General features: G+C 46.5%; 2 protein-coding genes across 4 annotated transcripts in view; one reads left to right on the top strand and one right to left on the bottom strand.

Annotated features, from left to right (window-relative positions):
- Positions 1-21,279, bottom strand: part of LOC135895895 (bifunctional purine biosynthesis protein ATIC) — a 181,005-nt gene that overhangs the window by 32,732 nt on the left and 126,994 nt on the right. The window lies entirely within an intron of this gene.
- Positions 12,445-21,279, top strand: part of LOC135895894 (sperm-specific sodium:proton exchanger-like) — a 36,781-nt gene continuing 27,946 nt past the window's right edge. Inside the window, exons 1-9 of one of the 3 annotated variants that reach the window (XM_065424122.1) lie at positions 12,445-12,635; positions 12,754-12,886; positions 14,350-14,598; positions 16,286-16,426; positions 16,896-16,991; positions 17,516-17,789; positions 19,734-19,877; positions 20,679-20,850; positions 21,018-21,099. In XM_065424122.1, the coding sequence (XP_065280194.1) occupies positions 12,799-12,886; positions 14,350-14,598; positions 16,286-16,426; positions 16,896-16,991; positions 17,516-17,789; positions 19,734-19,877; positions 20,679-20,850; positions 21,018-21,099 (1,246 nt within the window). In that variant the 5' untranslated portion in view covers positions 12,445-12,635; positions 12,754-12,798. The remainder of the gene's footprint in view (positions 12,636-12,753; positions 12,887-14,349; positions 14,599-16,285; positions 16,427-16,895; positions 16,992-17,515; positions 17,790-19,733; positions 19,878-20,678; positions 20,851-21,017; positions 21,100-21,279) is intronic. The other 2 variants (XM_065424124.1, XM_065424125.1) reach the window with 2 other exon arrangements.

Here is a 21,279-nt window from a genome sequence, read left to right as displayed (position 1 = left end):
TGCCTTTTTTTTCTTTATTTGTTCTTGTGCTTTTTTTTTAAATCTAATAGAAAGGCATATACACCTACTACACTTTTCTATTTTATAGGAAGGAATCGGCAACGTAAACATGAATGGAAGCATGCAAATAAAAACGGACGCGTCCAAATTGCACCTGCAAAGGTCGCTAAATATACACGTTTGTTCCTAGGTATAGTCATTATACATTCCCATGTGCAAAAATAAAGAAAAGGAAATACCCAAAAAGTAAAAGGTCCACGTCTGCCACAGCACCACTGAAATGACCTTCGATTAATCGAATGCTACTTTTATTCCACATTTACTGTGTACTCTTTTCATACCAAACGGTGCTCAACGAGCCTAATAGTACGCTATGCTTTTTACTTTAATACACGATGTTCTCTCACAAGTGACCCCAACCGTAAAAGTCTGCATTCATGAAAGCTTGCAATCTGTGAGAAAACAAAATTTCTGCGCAGTCCCCCTCGAATCTAAAGGTCACCACTCTCCTCATCTAAGTCCTTGTCTTTGTGGCGAGGTCGCGAGTGCTATTTAGGTGTTTTTCGGAATTTCAGTGCTTTGAAAACTTTTTGCGGTGTAGGCTATATACGTAGACTGGCGGCAATATCAGGGGTCCACGCGCATAGTGCTGGGAAGGAGGCGTGCAAGCGTGTAATGCAGAATGAAAGCGTCAAGCAACAAACGGAACAAAACTCCGTAACCTATCCAGACAGCGCTAGGCGTCGCAAGGTCGCTGTGTGCGAGTGCAGTCTGTTCACGTATGTATCTTATCAGGGGAGACAGCAGACCATCCAACTGGCGTGACACCGTGGAGCAGGGTCTTTCCCGATTCTTGATAGGTTATCTTTACGACACGCTCTCTCGAGTCGGGTCAACAGCCGCTCGCAAAGAGCTGTTTCGTCGGGCGGCAGGGCTTGGCTGATAAGGGACAGCTGAAGGAGAGAGAACTGGACACCACAGTGCTCCATAGCGCCAGACGCGAACAGACTAATTGACGAGACGTCTTCCGCAAAATCTGCTCGCACAAACAGCTTACACCTGCTACGTTGATTGCGGTTACAGACAGGAGACTCGAATTATACAGGCAATTTCCATCCGCGACCTACAATTTACGAGCTACGTCAACTGATTTTTTTTTTTTCGTCATTCCGCCTTCAACTGCCCCCTTACGCATATATGTGAAGTTCTAGTACAACTCGGCTAGATAATTTCACTCGTGTCTGGTCTCTAATCGACTTTCTTTGTCCACGTTAAACCTGTCCCATTTTAATTAAACATGCAGTAGCTGTTTTAAGGTACATATGTTGCAGTTGCTGTGATTTCTCAATAAGGAATACACATGTGGTTGAAATCTCGAGTCAACCACGCAGTGTCGAAGTGTGTGAATACAGTCGAACTACGTCGATCATATGACACGGTTGATACGAGTTTCTGTGTGATACGATCTTCGTTGCAAACTCGAGCACGCCGTCATCGTTGACCTAACCAAACTCTCTTGAGAACACCTTCTTGCACTGCAGTTCGCACCACGCGATACGATCCCATGTACACCTGTTTCGTACTCGGAAGATTTAAATTAGCCAAAGCGTCTTTCTTCGTAGTCGTGTAATTGAGTTGCGCTTTCGAAAATGTATGCGAATAATGCCCCACGGTGTTCTGTTGCCGCCTCCGTGGAGCTTCTGTATTCCTTTGGTAAAGCACTGCACCTGTGCCGTAATAAGAAGCGTCGATGCTGAGCTCGAAGGACAACTTGAAGTGTCTGGAAGCGACAGAACTGAATCAGACGTAATGGTGCTCACATGACTTCGATAAACGGAATCACACTCTGTTGTCCACCGAAATGGCACATTCTTCTTGGTCATTTCTGTGAGGCACTCTTGTATTCTTCGCATAATCTCTAATGAATGACCGGAAATTCCCCACGAAGCCGAGAAATACCCGCAAAGACTGTAAGTCATACGGCTTCTGCATTTTTGAAATTCGTTCGACTGATTCCTGCTTTTTTGTCCTCGTTTGGTCATCAAACACTTTACCTATGAAATCAACTTTCCTTTGAAAAAACTCACTTTTATCGTTATTAATATTGAGTTCCGCATGATTCAGTGCTTGAAGTACACTAGCTAGCTGCTCTGAGTGCTCCTCCAGATTCCGACAGCAAAATTATATCGTCGTTGTACACGTCACAAAACTTCCCGAGAAACGGTCGCAAGACGCCGTTCATCATCTGGAACTAAGCGGGTGAGTTCTACCATGCAAACGGGAGTCAATTATACTCATAGATGTCAAATGGCGTCATGAAGGCAGAATATTCCTTGTATTCCTCAGAAAGTGGAAGGTTCCACAATCCTTTACATAAATCAACACGTGAAAACGCTCTGCATCCACCGGTCTCGTTTATATAATAGAGTCTATCCGTACAATAGGAAAAGAAAAAAGCTCTGTGTACTTGTTAATTTGATTGTAGTCCGCGCAGAGTCGGAGGCTTCCATCTTTCTTAGGTGCAATAGTGACGGGCAGCCCGTATGCAGATGTGGATGGACGAATGATATGGGCACCCATCGTCTTTTGAAGCTCGTTCTTCAGCCACATTCCCTTCTCCCGTGACATATTATAGGGCTGACTGTAGTATCGCCTAACTTTAATGGTACCTCAAACTTAGTAGTTACCTTGGGATGTCCCTTCAAGCATAGCACTTCGGGTAAAGCATCTTAACATCTTCAGCTGACGATAGCTTCCGCAGGCTCCTCGAAAACGAAGCTGAAGAAGCGCTGAGACTGTGGCGCTTTTTTTTTCTGTATTTACTTCTCCAGTCCAGTAGATGTTGAGGTGAAGTTAACTGATGGCTGGACGTGAAAGAAATAATTCATAGGGCACTCCATCGAGTACTAGCGCCGGCGCAGCAACAGTGTTGCCGAAACACGATATAGTTAAACGTCCATTTATCGCGAACATCTTGTCTTCCGTCGTATCCATGTACTTCTACAGGCCGTTCCTGTTGTACTTTCTTACTGTCAACGATATTGGCATTAATAATTTGTGATGCTTGCTCCGCTGTCAACTAACGGGCTGCTTTGCTTTCCATCAACAAAAACAGATATGTACAGGATGCTTGCATGCGACAAATAAGCAGCTCCTCTTGCTGTCGTCAGGCGGAATCCGAAGCCCTCTTTATTCAGTTTTTGTTACATCCATCATGTGACTCTTCACATTGGCTTGAGCCTCCTTGGTCAGTCAGAAAGGACACAGGAGTAGCTGTAGACTTCCAGCTTGCAAGCGGGCGTCTTTCATCATCTCGTGCGGCTGTTGAATATCTTGCATCAGGCATCATATGGGTTGCCGCTGGAGTCCTGAGGCTTGTAAGTAGAGGTTTCGCATTCCATGCAGAAGTTCTTCAGCCGTTTTGGACCCTCTCACTTGTATTTGCTTCTGAAGGTCGGGGCTCAAACCATGAAGGATAAACGGAATTACGGACGTCTCAAGCAACATGAGTCAGCCAGCTGGTGTAACCTCCTTTTCTCATAAAAGCAGCTGAATGCATATACAAATCTATACTTGAATACGATAGCTTTGTCTCATAAGAATGCCTCGTCCTCGCCAAAAGAGCTGAGAAAACTTCCATTTTACCTTTCACTACCTCCAGGGTTTGTTGGTGTGGGTGTTGACGCGCAATTCGTACCTACCCTTCGCTGCTCCTGACAGGAATACTCGCATGTTTTTCACTTTATCTTCATCGCTGTGCCAGTAGTTTTCATACTCATAAAATGTTAACCAGGAGTCGGGACCACTGGACTCTCCATCAAATATGTCTGTACGTGTCCAAAATTCGGTCTGTTTATTCCTCTTTCAGTCACGTTTACGAGCAAACGCATTAATTCATTTTGCTATCCGTTCTGTTCCTCTTGAACTTCAAGAAACTTAGCGATCACCATTCACACTCTCATGTGGTTCCCCGCTCACATGGGATCCATCATGGGAGGCCCCACAAACCTCAACGAGCTGGCCAACTCCAAGGTGCGAGGTCTCGCTTTCCACGATCATGGAGAACTCCTCCGCCGGCCCGCAGGGGTGGAGAACATAGATGAACCGACCACATACAATGAAATTACATAACACTTTTATCTCGGCAGGAGAGACTTTCCCCTTCCTCACAAGAAAAATAGAGCGCAGGCATTGACCCTCAGATCATTGCAAACAGGCTCGTATCCCAGCCCGGCTTTACTCCACTTGCAAGCTTTATCCCGACACTTATGCCAGTATTTCTTGCAGGCACTGCAATGACTTCGCTAGCCTAGACCACATGCTCTGGCGTTGCCCCTCGTCGCGAGGCACGGAACAAATCAATGAGGACAAGTGGCTCTCCGCTACCAAGAGCCCCGATGCCGGGGCGCAACTATGGGCTGTCCAGAGGGCCCACGATGCGGCACTCGGGCATGGCCTGATTGCCCCAACGTGGGAGCGGCCCGCAGCGCGCTGAGTCGCGTACTTCAGGACTTTCATAAAGTTTTGCATCCACCTATCCATCCATCAAGTTTACGCCACTGTCAGACGAAGCAACGGTAGCAGGCTTCGCGCAGTTTCGAATTAGAGCCAGAACAAAATTCTTATGATCTTGAAGTTTTATAATCAGCTTCACTTTTTCTTTCGCAATTAAATCATCTGAAGTGAGCTTTGTTCTAGCGTCTATACAGGAGTCAAATGCGTTGGTGCGCCCTGCTTCCGGAAGAGCTTGTTCCTCTTCATCTTGGAGGGTTGCAGCCAACATTCGTATGGCACCGCGTTTATTTGCTCCGATGATGAAGTCCACCCACATTTCAACTTGAAAGAGAGAGGAATGATGCATAGAAAGGCAGGGACGTTAATCAGAGGTAGCTCCGGTTGGCAACCTTGCACGGGGGGAAGGGTAAGGGAGATAAAAAGAGAAAGAAAGTGGAAGGTGGAGATAGAGAGAGAGAAAGAGAGACGAGCACAAACAAACCGCGTATACACTATATATGAAGAGGTAGGGGGCGGCGTTCTTAAAGTCGATCTGTCGTGAAGCCATGTAGACTGCAGGAACCTTACTAACGCTAGTAAGGCTATCCACCAGTCTCGTCTATGATAGAGCATATTCATGCAATAGGAAAAGGAAAAAGCTTTGTCTGCTTGAATGTCCAAACAGAAGCTATGCGGCTGCGTCATTTACAGTACAGTAGGGCTAGGCCATGATGATAATGACGATGATGGCCTCACATTATGGCTCATACCCACACCGGGGGATTGGCCAAGAATTGCGTGCTGAAACAATTACCTACTCTTTTGAAGCGTTACATATTCGATAAAAAAATATACAAAAACTAACAAATTACGAAAGAACATTCAAAAAGTTATTCGTTTAGTTGATTGTATGTAACCGCAAACGGCATCAAACACGCCCCTGTGGCTGACCCCTATAACTGATGCACCGAAAAGATAGTATTATTTCTGATGACAACATTAACCCTAATTTAGCAAGTGGAATTTCTAGGTGTCTTTTTCTTAACAATTTGTATCACCGACATAACAACAATAACGATCAAGGGATTCCGTTTCTTGGGCACAGAAGCGATAGCGCCAGGCCAGTCCTGTGTAAATATAGGCTTAATGGAGGGGCATGGCCGCGTAATCTTGTAATAACTACTTCCGACTGTCTTAATGGGCACCACTGGATTTTCCGCGGAAATTAGGTTACCCGAGTCTTTATTCAGAACCTCCTGGCACTTCGTCGTCTTCATTCAAACCCTCTCTAACTTCTTCACAACGTGCACGTACAAGAATCAGTGGTGATTTAGCGGTAAATGATATATAAATGCACTAGCATTACATCGCACCTCTTTGAGGTCCAGGATCCATGATTTAAACAGCGTTCACCACATTTCAAATTGTTGTTGCGGACATCATTCGACAAATGTCCGGCGTCTTCAAAAAGTGAAGTGCAACTGACGGTGACGTCTGCCGCGTGACCAGCTTCCCACACTTCAAATACACGTTTTTCCACTTTGACACTTGTAATCCTAAAAGAAAAAAAAATAGGTGGGGGGCGGGGGGATAAAATAAGACAAAAACCATCCTTGATGATTATCTATGTCATGCGAAGCATTTCTAGAAAGGTGTAGACGACACAAATGTGTGGGTAAACTTTTCATTGCTATTCTAAAGTGCTTTCTTTGATGCTTCTTCAAAGTCAGCATACCAAAATCAGCGTCGTGTCGCCCTGGTGTGACCGGGAGTTAACTAGCAGCAAACAAGTTTAGGAATATACGTTCACAAATTATCTTGAGTGCTAAATCATAACGCAGCTCGGTGCTGGTTTCCGTGATTTTTTGTTCATTCTATGTTTAAGAGGTAAATAATGAGGAAAATAAAACAACGCAGAAAAATTTAATCTCTAAATGCATTTTTATTTTGAACGTCGTTTTGACACGTTAAATGGCGCGGCTCTCTTGTTCAGTGTCATGTATATCTTTATTATTATTATTTCTGGCACTTCACGGGTTTGCGGCGAATTAACAGGAACAAAGAAATAAGGTATCTTAATAGGGAGAAAAAAATAATAAAAGAAGGCTGCGTTGTTCACGTTGTACAACCATCGTGAATAACACCCCGCATGTTAAAACAGAAGTAGACAGAGCCGAAATTCATCCATATTACGACAAATGGACAGTGGAATTGTGAACTGAAAAATCGACGACAATAAAATGAAGCCAGACAAAGCAAATTCCTTGTTCCATCCTACTTTATGGTTAGACATAGGCGAAAGAATCGTTGCATAATGCCAGTTTCTTAAAGTCCGCCTCAAATTCTGTCCCGTTCTGCGGAACACAAATATGCAAGATATACTGCGGCAAATTATACTGAAAGTGGAATCACGGTCGGAGAGCATGGCACGAACCCTGCCGATGCATCACTTAGGTGGCCTCTAAAGAGCAAGTTGAAAAAGAGAGAGAAAAAAGAAATGGCAGTGGTGACACCAGAAAGAACGCCTTGACTTTTATATGACCAAAGCAGTTGTACAGGAAACCCCGGAAGGACGTATCTATAATTGTACGGATAATTCAATGTCACACATGAGAATATCCTCTTCATAAACAAAATAGTACTTTCTTTACAGCTAGGGCCACACTTGTTGCCGAAGACAAGGGGATTAAATGGCCACGGCTGTGTTAGAAACAGCTTTGAAGGACTGCAAGTCAGGTATATGGCGCCAGCGCTCGAGGACCATGGGGTGGCGGCCGACATTCCCTCAGGCGTTGCGCCCGAATCGGCTCAAAGTGGCATCGCACTGGCCGTCGCGGGCACTGAACGCGAGCACGCCAGGTGTGATTATGTGTGCTGTACGGCCGAATAAAAACGAATAAAAGCAAAACCAAGTATCGAATGGCTCTTCAATCATTGACTGATGTAGTTACGGGCTCATACAAATATATATGTATATATATATATGTTGCACGAGGCCCGTCTGAGCCACGCTTAGCCCGATCTCCACTGGCCACAGCCAGTTCTAGGGTGCCCTTACTGTGACAGGAGATGGCGTGTATAATTAAAGAACACCCACTATGTCCGGCGACCTTTTTTCCGCTCTTGATGTACTTCACCAAGATACATTACGCATGCTTGACCACGTAACACAACTGTATTGCCACAAAGCTGCCTTTAGAAAACAGGTGCTATATATGCTAAGATTTTTACCTTAGCCAAGTTTACATTCCCGCCAAATTTATTAGCTCGACTTCTGCAGCAATAAAAGTGGCGGTATCGTGAATTTAAGTACGCTGCTATGTACGCTGCAACGGTTTTTGAGATTCAAGAGTGAGATTTAGCCAAATTTACAATTCCGCCAAATTTATTCGCTCGAATTCTCCAGCAATAAAATTGTCGGGAATGTGAATTTAAGTACGCTGCTATGTACGCTGCAACAGTTATGTCCACCCGGGTATGGACCCGGGACGGGTACGCGCCAGTATTGAAACCACTGGGTCGGGCTCGGGTGGGCCAGTGCATGGCACTTTTGGGTTCGGGCCATGCTCGGGCCAGAAAAAGAAAGAACAGCTCATGCAGCAGGGCTAGACAGTATCGAGGATACATCGTGGGGACGCTCGACTCTCTCGCGTCCTCTGATGTTGTTTTCCCCGCACTGCTCTCGCGTCTCCTGTAATCTGGCTTCTCCCCGTAGCGTAGCTAAGCGCCGCCTGCAGTCAGCGTGGTTGCAGCGCATTACGAGAGAGGGCGTGGTTGTTGCGCTGCTAATGCCATCTAACGGTGGGGTTAGGCGGGCGCGAAAGTGAGTAGGCTTTGGCTTGGCTTTGGCTCTTTGGCTTGGGGTCAGCGAGCGACGCCCACTCTTTGGCCCACTCCCCACGTGCGATTGGCCCACTCTCCATGCGTGCGCCAATCCACGCTTCGTGGGACCGTCTTGAGAAAGGCTTTGCAGCGGGGCACCGGGATGGACGAACACGATCGTTCGAACGCACCACTGTTCGCGTGACCGCGTGACCGCATACACGCGAACGACTAGGCGTTGGTGTCCAGCGGGGAAGTGAACATATTCGCCCACTATCCGGTCGCGGTGAGTCGGACTTCCTCAATTGGAAGTCCGACTCACCGCGCCCACATTCGGCTAGCAGGCATTAGTGTGTGAAAGGTGCAATACATTTTCTTGTGATTGTTGGCACTACTGTGCTGTCGTTCCTTTGTCCCAAGGGCACGTGTGAGACCCCACAACGTGCATCTTAGCTACTTAATCACGGCTCCACCGGTAGTATTTATTCGTATCGTGATACACCCGAGAAGATGTGCATTTGCGATACATTGATTAAGTGAGTATTGTGTATCTTTAGATACCAGACACACCTATAGCTAAATGCTCGAAAACGCCCACAGTCACTGCAGACTAGCACGGGGTAGCTTAGCGGTTATGGCATTGCGCTGCTAAGCGCGAGGTCGCGGGACCGAATCCCGACCGCGGCGGCCACATGGGCGCGAAATGCAAAAACACCCGTGTCCCTTGCATTGGGGGCACGTTAAAGATTCTCCGGAGGTCAAAATTATTCTGGAGTTTCCGACTACGGCGTGCCTCATGATCAAATCATGGTTTTGGTACGTAAAATCCCAGAATTCAATTATTTTAAAAGACTTCATATTTATGTTCGTTCACGTTTATAATCAATAAACACGACCATAAGCGTAAACAACGCATAAACACTATTTCAATGAAGAAATTCTGCATTTTTCTGATTTTAATAAATGGCGGCACCCTCCTTCCTCTATATATTTTAGGAGAATACGACGCTGTGCGGCGCTATTATGCCCGATACGTAGTTAACCGAAACTATGTGCTACCGTCATTAGAGGAGTATTCAACCAGTTAACTTAATTTTTGGAATATACAATTAATGCGGATGATTAACAATATTCACTAATTAACTTGTAAAGTACGTGCATGACTTTAGAGGACATGTTATAATTGCAAAATTGAAGTCAGTGAATACACCGACTCCCCTCCTCCCTACGGCCACAGGGATGCTCCCGCTACTCACAACGAGGTTATTAAATTCTTCTACATGTCTAGAAGGGTTTTTCCACCCCCTCACCCTAGGTTGAATACGGCGCAAGCCGTTTCTCTTAGGCTTCTGCAGACCAGTACGTATCCGTGTCTGTCCGTTCTCCACGTGGCTTACCCGGACGTGTATCGCGACGACGCCTGCCCCTCCTGCGGGCAGACCTCCACTCTAGCGCACATGCTGTGGGAGTGCGGGTCGACATACCCCAAGTTCATCAAGGAGGAGTGGGACTCGCTTCTGCGTAGCCCCGCTCTAGAAAAGCAAATCCTGGCTGTCCGGCATGCCCGCGACCGGGCCGGTAGGCTAGACCTGCCGGTCCCGACGTGGGACTAGCCGGGTGCGCGACGAGTTCGCGTCCTCGCCGGACTTACAATAAAGTTTCCTCCCTCACTCACTCACTCCGATCATACTACATAGCCTTTTACTAGGAAATGTGTGCCTAGGTCGAGTTTCGCGAAAGAGGCATTGAAAATTTGTCCTAAAATAATTGCAGTTCCGGCGACAGCTTTCCATTTTGTACGGTGTGGTAACATTATTTAAAAGAGCAAATGTATTGATCAGTGTTGGTAACCGTTATTGTTAGTATTAGTTAAGGCTAGTCACTGCTATATACCCGCACAGATGCTACAAAATAGCACATGTCCAGGAATTCAGGACATTGCCCCTTCGGCTATCTGTCGAACTTCACTACAGTGCACAAGCGTAACTTAATGGGTAGCATTTAAAAAAAGAAAGTATAATTCAGGTGGCCGCCCGAATTTTAATACTTTCAGTTAGCAACACCGAGAGTGTACGTTAGGCGGTTTTATTAACGTGCGTATTTACGGCACTTAGTCGTATCGTCTTTGATACGTTAGAGCATTGCTTGTTCAGGGTTAAAGTGTGGGCACAGAACGTAGGAAGAGGTCGAGGAAATCGGCAACCAACTGCAGAGTAAATAAAAGTGTAAGTAGACAACCTGGAGTGAACAAAAAGAAAGTTAGAGAAACAGAGATGGTAAATTGGATGCAAGTAATGGAAACAAACAACAACAAGCAAAAAAAGGACATGGAGATTTGCAAATATGGTGAGGAAGAAATCAGGAGAGAGGATCTGTATGGATGGATAACACAAAAGGCAGTGCCTCGCTATTTCAGGCCCGATCGACCTGGCTGACTGAGGACGAAAACACAGGGAGCAAATATTTGAAACAAGATGAGGCATGTGCCTGCCGCAGCAAGATTCCGTAAAGGTATATATATATATATATATATATATATATATATATATATATATATATATATGTATGGACAAAGCCGCCGTACGGCATACTTTTGGGAAGTGGAGCACGTTCTCTTTGAGTGAGGAAACTTTTATTGTTGGTCCGGCGAGGACGCGAACTCGTCGCGCACCTGGCTAGTCCCACGTCGGGACCGGCAGGTCTAGCCCACCACGTTCTCTTTGACCAAGGAGGCTTAAAAAGATTTTTTAATACCCCTTGGTATTGACTATGGTTTCTGGAAGGCGGCGTGGCCGGTGCTCACAGGAAGTGAGAATTAAACGCAGAGTCAGTAAAATTAGCGTTATGGGCGTATTAGTGCCAATCTGCATAGTCGAAAATTGTCCACATCGCACCATAAGCTGCAATATCTCCGGTATCGGCTCCACTGTCCTTTTGGTGGAAGAAGAAAGGGTCAGCTAAGTGTCGACGCGCGCTACTATCGAGTTTCATACAATAATCACCAGAGGGAACTCTGGCGCTAGTGTCTACGGGAGCTGCAATGGAAGCATGGGAATTATGGGAAGTACATGGATTCCCCTAAACTTCGTCCTTCTGGCTTCAAACGGCCTAATGACTTCGAATTATGGGAAGTACAAAGATTCGACTAAACTTCGTCCCTCTGGCTTCAAACGGCTTAATGACTTCGAATTATGGGAAGTACATAGAATCGCCTAAACTTCGTCCCTCTGGCTTCAAACGGCTTAACGACTTCGAATTATGGGAAGTACACAGATTCGCCTAAACTTCGTCCCTCTGGCTTCAAACGGCCTAATGACTTCGTAAACTCATTTTCAACAAAGCAATGCGTAATAAATAATTAGATAAACGTTATTAAAATTGTCCGACGGCAGGATTCTAGCACAGTGCCTCTAGCACAGATGCCGATATCGAAAACATTCCGCCGCGGACGCATGCATTGACAGGGGACATAAAACGGCCTTACGAATTTATTGCGGGCAAGCCATTGTCTTGAGACGCTTGGCGCGTTTCGATGATTTAATTGGCCACCTCGACAAGCTGAACCGTTGCAATTAGTAGCGATTGCCTTCTGCACTTCGAAAAGCATAGATTGCTCTGAAATTCCCGAGAATGAAAGCATATAAAGCGTATTAAACAAAACCACGAGAACGTTTGAATCCACAAGCACGAAGACAAGACAAATCCATGAACGAATCCCATCATTTCCATGGTGGCTGAACGACGGCAGCGCCAGAGTTCCCTCAAGTAATTATTGTAGGAAACTACGTGTACTGACATTGAAAAACTTTATTGTTTGAAGTATTTACAGGGAGCGTGTGGAGCAGTCCTTAAGGGGCCGTTCCTCATAAAGACTAGGTGGGCACCTCATTACAGGAGCCCATTGGCTGTAGCCGTGACTCGGGCACGGCCCACCAGGGCCTTCTGGCTCGCCAGGTCGGAGCAGCCGAGCAGGGCTGCCTCCCAGTCCTCCCGGGTAGGGTTAGGCATAGGGGGAAGGTGAGGGGTCGGTTGGCATGCCCACACCAACTATGTGTACTCGCTACGATTATCACGCGGTCATCGCGTCAGCGTCCCGTGAAAGAAAGAGAAGAAGAAGAAGAAGAAGAAGCTAGCGCGCATGCGCACGAGATCCGCGCAGTGGCCGTTCTCGTCTCGTTCATAATTCGTAGGTTAGGTGCCAGTGCTGGTTACGTTCCGTCGACGACCACTCCTCTCACCCTGGTTCCCTGTACACCACTGTGCGTTTTGGGCGTCCCCCGTTGCTTCGGGACGGGTCCAACCCTCACCGATCGCTACAAGTGCGTATAAATTCGTATCACATTTGGTTCTCCCGCGTTTTGCGCCTGAATCACTCCCTTGATTGTCTGGCATTCTTCTTCTCTTTCTTTCTTTCCTTTTTGCGCTTTCGCGTTTCAGAACCAGCGACGCCGTGCCCCTTGGTTCAGACACCGCAAAGCAACGATGGATCTGACGACGGATGCCAATTACCTCGTGGACAACCACCACCGCACCTACTACCTGGCGCTCTTCGCCTTCTTCACCATGAGCAGTAAGCCGGCGCATACCAAAACCTTCCTGGAGTAGACGGCAGCTGAATTTTATTTATCGCTCTGGTCAGCCATAAATAAAATTTACCCAGATCAGCGCTATAGAGTAGCACGAGAGCGTATATCCTAGCGGCTATCTCATTTTCCCGAATTGTCATTTTGTTTCGACTTTTTGCCGACGCCTCAGGTCTTGTCATCAATAATATCGCAATGATAATAACGCCGAGGTACGGCTTGCGTGCATCTCTCTCTCTCTCTCTCTCTCTCTCTCTCTCTCTCTCTATATATATATATATATATATATATATATATATATATATATATATATATATATATATAGAGAGAGAGAGAGAGAGAGAGAAATGCACGCAAGCCGTACCTCGGCGTGCGTGTGTATATATATATATATATATATATATATATATATATATATATATATATATATATATATATATATATATATATATATATATATATATATATATATATATATATAGTACAGCCTTCTTGGAAATGACGCGGTGCCACCTAGCGAGCGCAGCACGCCTCGCAAGCTCAGATAATGGGTATCCAAAAATTTCTGACGTGGAGCAATGACGGTGGTCTTAGAAGGGTTCGGAATAGTTAAACGATTTGAATTCTTTTTTTTTTTCTGATGCTCCGAGCATTAAAATACACTTTTGTGAGCAAACAGTGAAACATGCATCGTTGCATTGGCTGTTATAATTATATGGCAAAATTTGGCACGTTTTGTGGAAGCCGATTGATACGATTACGATCATTCTCGCAAGTGAAGCGCACGACCGGGTGCCATATCGCTTGTGTTCAGGGCTTCCATCTACTCGCCGACTGTTGCGACGAACCCCCCCCCCCCCCCCCCCTTTTTTTTTTCTTCAGCTTTGGGGCATCTGCCAGAAGCTTTTACTCGCGAATTGAGTCATTGTCGACATAAACCGCCCGGTAGTATAGTCGACGGAACAAAATGCTAGCATTCTTCTTCTTTCTTCTAAATGCATGTTCTTTTAAACGCAGGGCACCAACAACTAAAGTCGTTTTGCATATCTTTTCGTGCGGCAAACCGCAACAGCAAATTCATTTCCCCGGTATTGCGAGACAGAAGACACCGCGATGGCGAGCATTCGATGTCCCTTAATTGAGTCAAGGGTCCATCAAATATTTACGCTTACGCTTCTCAGCGAGCCCCCGCGAGCCTGCACCAGAAGAAGCAGATGACAGGAAACCGAACAAGCGTTTCTTGTTTTGTGTTTTTCATCCGTGTCTCGAACACCAGGTTCGGCGCTGTTACTGTCACAACGACAAGTACGCCAACATGTTTGACGCATGCAACGCGGCAGCATTCGCGCACTTCTGAGTGGAAGTAAATATGTCGGGCGAAGAAACTGGTCAGACCGTGAGGAAGCGTTCACAGCGTGCAACTTCCGCTGCCTCCGTGGGCGCGTTGCAGCGATGCTGAAGACCATCCAGCGACACATCCGCGTCCCGTACACGCTGGTGGTGTTCCTGGTGGCAGCCGGCTGCACCACGCTGTACGCGATGACCAGCAAGCGGCTAGACTTCTACTACGGCTCCATCGGCGTGCAAGCCATTACGGTCTTCATGCCGGCCTTCGTCGTGCACACCACGCAGGGCATCAACAACTACATCTTTCGCCGCTGCCGCATCGAGATCACCATCTTCTCGCTGGGAACATTCGGTGCGTTACGTTTCCCTCGACCTGTGTTGAATGCGTGCACCTATTCGAGGCACGGAGAGGCGATTCTGCATGAAATCCCTAAGCGGGGCGCCACTCTTCCATCACCACGGAAAGATTGGTGCCTCGGGGGAGTTTTTCACACCTTCTGCACTGATGAATAAAACAGATACGAAACGCGGATTCGATTTTGCTATAAGAGTTAAAATGAAGACATTTTACGGTATAGCTGCCGTTGAGCAAACGCAGCTTCGTTCACTTTGTTGGTTTTGACAAAAAAATTTCGAAACAATACAGTGCTTGTGCCTAAAACAAAGGGTTGTTTAACACGACAAACTGGGGAAGGAACGAACAACAGAATGTCGATGGTACTTGAACCTAACGCGAGGAAATGGGACGGTATCTTCAATGGCAAACATATAGTGGCTTTCGTTAAGGGCGTGGGTTTAATGAAGGAAAGCAGAGAAGTTAAAAAAAAACAAGCATTATGAAATCACCGAACGCACAATTTCTAAATGTGGACCACGAGATTCTGCCATCTGGCCCCTGTGGTGTATAATTCTGCAAGCTCGTGGTGTTCGCAGCGTACTGACGCGTTTAGTTACCCTCTGCACAATGTGTTCGGTCAATATGAGACGGAACAGTCAAGTCTTTTTTAAAAGGCCGTAGCGGGTAAACACGCATTTTCCGCTCAAAACTGTACCAGTATTCGGGCCTTTTCGCAGTGCTCATGACTTTGTGCACTGAATTTCAGCTTAAATGGCACTCGCTCTGGCCGTACTGTTGGAGTACTCTTTTCAAAACTAAATTTGAAATTTGTTGGAGAAAAACGGTTTGCTATATATTAGCGGAGAAAATCAGGTTGCCCCTGGACACCATTAGGATACATCCGCAGTTATAGCATTCAGCAGTGTAGGTTGACGTTATAAATTACATGTTACGTCTTACTTTGTGTAGTTTGCTTTGCTTTTTCGCCAATGCGATTCATATGCCGTGTGTGACATAACAGGAATTTTCGTAGCACTTTTTGTGTCATCTTAGGGTGTTGTTCGACACTATAGATTCCGCAATATTGTAGAATTCCGATATCTTGTTCGCAGAGATTAGCCCGCTAGGCTGATATAACGCCTCTGGCTGGCTCAAAACGCCAATATGGCAGAATTTGACATGGTACAGTATAGGACCTTCGGTTCGCTTAGCTCTGACAAGCGCTATGTGTAACAGATCTCTCAGCACTTGTCATTCGCCAGTTACACTATAGTAAGCACATTAATAGTTTTCTTTCATCCTCGCACACTCACTTTTTAAATAATAGTTGTCACCTCTGTCCGAACGTAGCAATGTGCTGTCGAAAAGAGTTTAACAGTACAGCTGCCTTTGGCAAACGGATGAATAATATTGATCTCCCGTGTGCAGTTGAGAAGATACAAGCACATTCAAAGAACATCGTAACCAGTCATGATGGACTCTCTGGGGTCGCAGTGTCATCAATGACGTTATACGTTTCGTCCAACTCCCCGTCTGTTTTCCAACGGAGTGTCTGCCGTCAACATCTTAGAAACTATGAATTGTACCTGTCATAAGCTATCCCAATCGGGACATTCTGTGTGAAGGGCTCGCGGAGTAAAGCGCAAGTAAATGAGTGCAAAAGGGTAGCGCTTTGCCACATGCAGGCCACCGCTTTGCGCAGGCATCACGCTCGCGCTGGCCACCGTGTTTGTGACGCACAGGATCGCGGACAGCACGTGGCCCTTCCGCGAGTGCCTGCTCTTCGGCGTCTACATGTGCCTCATCGAGCGCCTGCCGATGAGCGACGCGCTCTTCGAAGAAGGTATACGCGCTGTCATCCATCCGCAAAGTGCGTTGAATGCCTCGTTCACGCTTGCTAATTACGACCACTTTAGCTGCGCAAACACGGCATATTCACGATCTGGCTACATGCGTTTTCTGTCAGGCCGTTGTAACGTTTGCACAAAGAAAGAAAGCACCTGTCTGATCTTAAATTGAAGCGAGAAAATCCTTCGTAATGCAGTCATTTGTACAGGTGAACTTGAGGCGGTACGTAAACTGAACCAGTACTGTTGCTCGCTAAAGTACAGGTTCACCAGGCGAAACGTACCAAATGAAGCGAATCACCCGATATTAGAGTCAGGTTAATGTTTTCACATTAGCCCCCACCCCCGCACAATACCCAATGCAGCTAGTTCTTTTTGTATGTATTGTTTCATTTTACGCCCTCGAATTGGTTCTACCACATTAGCGGGTTAATGTAATGACATCATGGCCGATCACGTTCGCAGGTCGGTACCCCGTAATGACGACAATGATGCAGTCCGAGGCACTCTTTAACGCTGTCATGACGTGGTGCATCTTCGGCTACTACCGCTTTCACGAAGGTGAGCTGTTTTCCGTTGATATGCTGCCCGCCGTCCTAGCAACGTTCGACGTATTTTGCGGGCTGTTCTAACTTCCTCGCAACAGTCGTCACACAAGCATACGGCGAGTACCAGTACCTGTCGGATGCATTCAGGTGTGTAAACAGAGAAGTTGCGGAATATGCAGAACTATGTTCATTAAGGTCATTGACTTGGCCACCTTCATTGTACAGGCACGTTCTAAGCGAAGGAAGGGACCAATTGAATCGTACCCTCAATGCTTTCATTAGTACATAACTAAGCCCGTTGCTTCAGGTGGAAAGGGTTTGGAACGCAAGAAGCCTCTCATTTGAGTAGAAACCGTAGAATCAACCCACTGCTTAACCGAAGGAGTTTAACAAAATTTAAAGTGTCTTCTTTTTTCTTTTTGAACCCTGAGGCATGGACGCTGCTTTTCCTAAAAAAAAAAAGTCTATGTCCAAAGTTGTGCCAGTGCATACGCCTTTCCCGGCAAAATGTCACCCCGCGCGTCCCGCCCCACGCAGGTGGCGGCTTGGACCTGATGTTCCCGCTGCAGAACCAGGGCGTGGCGGTGTTCGTGGGCCTCCTGATGGGCACGGCCACCGTCTGCCTGCTCGACGCCACGTCGGCGTTCAGCGGAGACTCGGCCATCATCGTGATCGTGTGCGGCACCTACTTCGCCTACTTCTTCCTGGAGAACGTGCACAGCTCCGGCGTCACCGGCGTCGTCGTCTACACCATGGCCGTCAACTCGCACCGGTTCGTCGCCTGCACCGACCTGAGCCGCGCCCTCGAAGAGTGAGAAACCCGTGCTTCTAATGGCAGTGGCCGTTCTATTATGTGTTTTAGATTTGTTTTAGAGAGATTTATTTGTTTAGTTAAGCGAAGACACCGGAGAAACAAGCTTGGAATTAACCTGCTATGATGTACGAAAATATAGGGAAAACACGAGGGTTTATTAATTATCTGCGGCACTTCCATTTAAAGCAGAATCATGAAAGTTTGACTATGCATTACATTTAATATTCCACCGATTTTCACAGAAATTGAAGTTCGTAGCTCCTGCAGTTGTTTTAGGAGTCTGTAAAAATTTTTGATTAACGACTGTATGACACCGTGGAACGCTTGAATGAGTAACTTTCCACAAAGGATGTAATGAACTTACACAGATTAAACATGTATCACTTGTCACTCAGAGCATTATTGCTATTGTTCAGTGAAATATAAACACCACGCACCACCTAGTTTACCGAAGATGCCGGGGTAAAATAACTAAATGCGGTGTATACCGCATAAAAATGGGAGAGAGAGAGAGAGAGAGAGAGAGAGAGAGAAAGAGAGAGAGAGAGAGAGTATTCAGCAACCATTTTTAAAGTACATAAGTAACTTACACAGTTCGAACTTTCAACACACGTCACCAAAAACACACCCTCATTTCCTCAAAATGTGAAATCTCTGCTGTGCTTGATACTGCCAGAAAACCAGTGATAGTGTAACTCTTCTGCAGAAACAGCCTAAATATGAAATGTATAACGTCAGAAGTGACACGGGCCGTTAGAAAAAATTCAAATCGGTGTTGTATTTGTATTGTAGTGACTTCACTTTCGACAAGGTCGTTTTCATCAGCATATCTTAGGATTAGTCGTGATCACACAATGAAATTCGACAGTCCGACCTGCTAGAGGTCTTACCATTTTTTTCACTTTGTGTTGATATAGGACTAAGACTGCTACGCTATGTACACTATCGCTATAGACAATGACACAATAGTTCCGGTACATAATAATCCAACGATTTCATGCAGTAAGGCCCGTAATCGTTAGGTGCGGCTGACTGTGGCACTTTATCCGGACCTCTACCCTCGCCTTTCATTTAAAAATAGCCAGCTGATCTCGTTTTCAGATATGGTTAGGGCGGTTCCGAAAAATCTGGGCTTGATGCAAGCAGCGCAGGCTATATCGCGCGACAGCCGCTACAGTTCGTCGCGACGAAAAACGAAAGACATTCTTCGCTGCCCAAGCAGGGGTAAGGAGTAGGTTGAGACATGCATTACTTAAGTGACCACTCTATTCATAAAGAAAATTTGGCTGCAGCTGTAGCAATGTTGGATTTTCTAGCGTGCAGCCGAAAGTGCCCGCTTTCGAAAGAGGGGGGGGGGGGTCAGATGGCGTACTTTGCCCCCCCCCCCAACTTTGGACCATGTTGAAAGTGTAAGTGCCCCCCTCCCCCACCCACCCATGGGTAAATACCCCCACGGACGGTAGTAACGAGATGTATACGAGCTCCGGCAGGCGATTGGAGGAGCCGCTGGAACATCGCAATGCGTCGTATTTCTGTCTGTTTTTTTTTTTTTTCACTCGACCTCCTTGCGTCGGGTTCCTGTTAACTTACCTATTGTCTTGATGGCTGGCTTGATGGGACAGAAAGTGAGAGGCATAAAGGAGAGGCGACTCAACCTGCACCAATGCTTTACGGAACAGGACGTGTTGCGGGAGAGATTAAAAATTCTAACGTTTCGAACGTAAGTTGATCCGCAGTACACGAACAGTGCGTCACTGGCGCGCCCCGTTTTCGCTGTAAAATCGCATATCTTGTTTGCCTAATAAAGCTTGCGTGTATGCCCCCCCCCCCCCATCACCCCTCGCCATATAGCAGTGTCTCGTAGACACTGCTATATGGCGACGTCATTACTACCGTTCCCGTGAACCTATCGTTATCGCTTTCGTCTCCTTCCATTCACAGCTATTGGGATATACTGTATGATGTCACTGGCACGCTGGCTTCCTGCGTGTCGGCTTCGTACACCGCTGTGCTGCTGATCCAGTACGCACCAACGCTTGATTGGGTAGCCTTATGGACCTGTTACGTCGTCAAGGCAGTCTTCAGGTAATTGCGTATTTTTTTGTGTTTTGTTTGTGGAGCGCTTTGAATTACATAGTCGGCAATTATTTTAGGTTTTGCGGCACTATATACTTCGCTTATAACACTTCAAAGCTTACCTGATCTCTCACAACTTTAATGTCTATAAATTCGGGCATTAAGTCCCTCTAAAATGATTAAACTTATCAGCGGCTGTGTCGCGAATTCAGAGCCGAGAACGTGGCTCATATTTAACCAGGAGCTCGGGCTACTTGGCTTCGCGTTAGGAACGGTTTAGCAGCGCGAAAAATACGGGCAGAAGACGAGACGCGCACACACGTGTGCACACAGTCGCTTACGAAGAGCATCATTTTATTTACTTAACACGTGCGTATATATGTATCTGCCAGAACGCAAACAGTAAAGGCAGCGATAACATCGAACGACATCGCTCAAGCTGTCACGGAGAAACAAAATTATCGCGCTCTCTAAAACAAAACTAATTTCGTGTTGGAGAGAGCGAACTTAGCATTTGACGCAGTAGTTATAGAAACCCTTGGAATGTTAATAAACTCTCTAGCGTGCTGCAGCCAAGCGTTTCATATGTCCCATTCACCTTGGCTCGTAGTAACAAAAATATACGCTAGAATTGTTCGTAAGAGGAAATTTCAGCCAATCCTGATGCTAGACATACGATTATCGAAGGCGCGCGGCTGCAGCCTAAGGCAAAGAGCACAATTACGAACGAAAAGTTACCTGTTTATCAGACGACTTGGTACAGTTATGGCTTCAGTAGCCCTTGTGCCTCTGCCGTCTTCGTCACGATAGGTGCCTGGCGGTGGTGGTGTTGTACCCCGTCATCGGGCACTTCGGCTACCAGGTGACCGTCCGCCAGGCCATGGTGCTCGCCTGGATGAGCGTCAAGGGAACGTTCCTGGCCTCTATCGCAACGGTGCAGCATTTGCGGCGCGAGAACGTCTACACGGAGAGTATCACCAAGGTACACGTCCTAATTACGCTGCACGTTGAGCAGGGAACAATCCTGGACGGCGTCACGCTTCACGTGTTTCAATAGCAGTGTCATCTCCGTTAAGCTTTCGGTCCATCGAACCTAGCCGATGCATACGCCGATTAACCGACTTTTCTTCTCTTCTATTCCTGTTGCAGTCGTACCTGTACGCTATTGGTGACATGTCGCTCACGCAGCTCATCAATGTCACCTTCCTCCCAGTGGTCCTCGGCGCATTGGGTGCGTAATCCAGAGGACGCTGCCTCCCTAACCTAGATCTGCGAGGTGGAGCTGGGCAGGGCGTGTAATGTGTAGAAATTATAACACCGGTGGTCCAGCGCAGTGATAGATTTGGGGCCAAGGGAAGCAAAGCTTAGTCGCTGACGGCAAATAATTAGCGGCAGATCAACAATACAGCGG

Source organism: Dermacentor albipictus, chromosome 4 (assembly GCF_038994185.2).
Source record: "Dermacentor albipictus isolate Rhodes 1998 colony chromosome 4, USDA_Dalb.pri_finalv2, whole genome shotgun sequence".
In the NCBI taxonomy this organism is placed as follows: Eukaryota; Metazoa; Arthropoda; class Arachnida; order Ixodida; family Ixodidae; genus Dermacentor; species Dermacentor albipictus.
The sequence above is the reverse complement of the archived record's forward strand: the minus strand, read 5'-3'. Positions and strand labels throughout refer to the sequence as shown.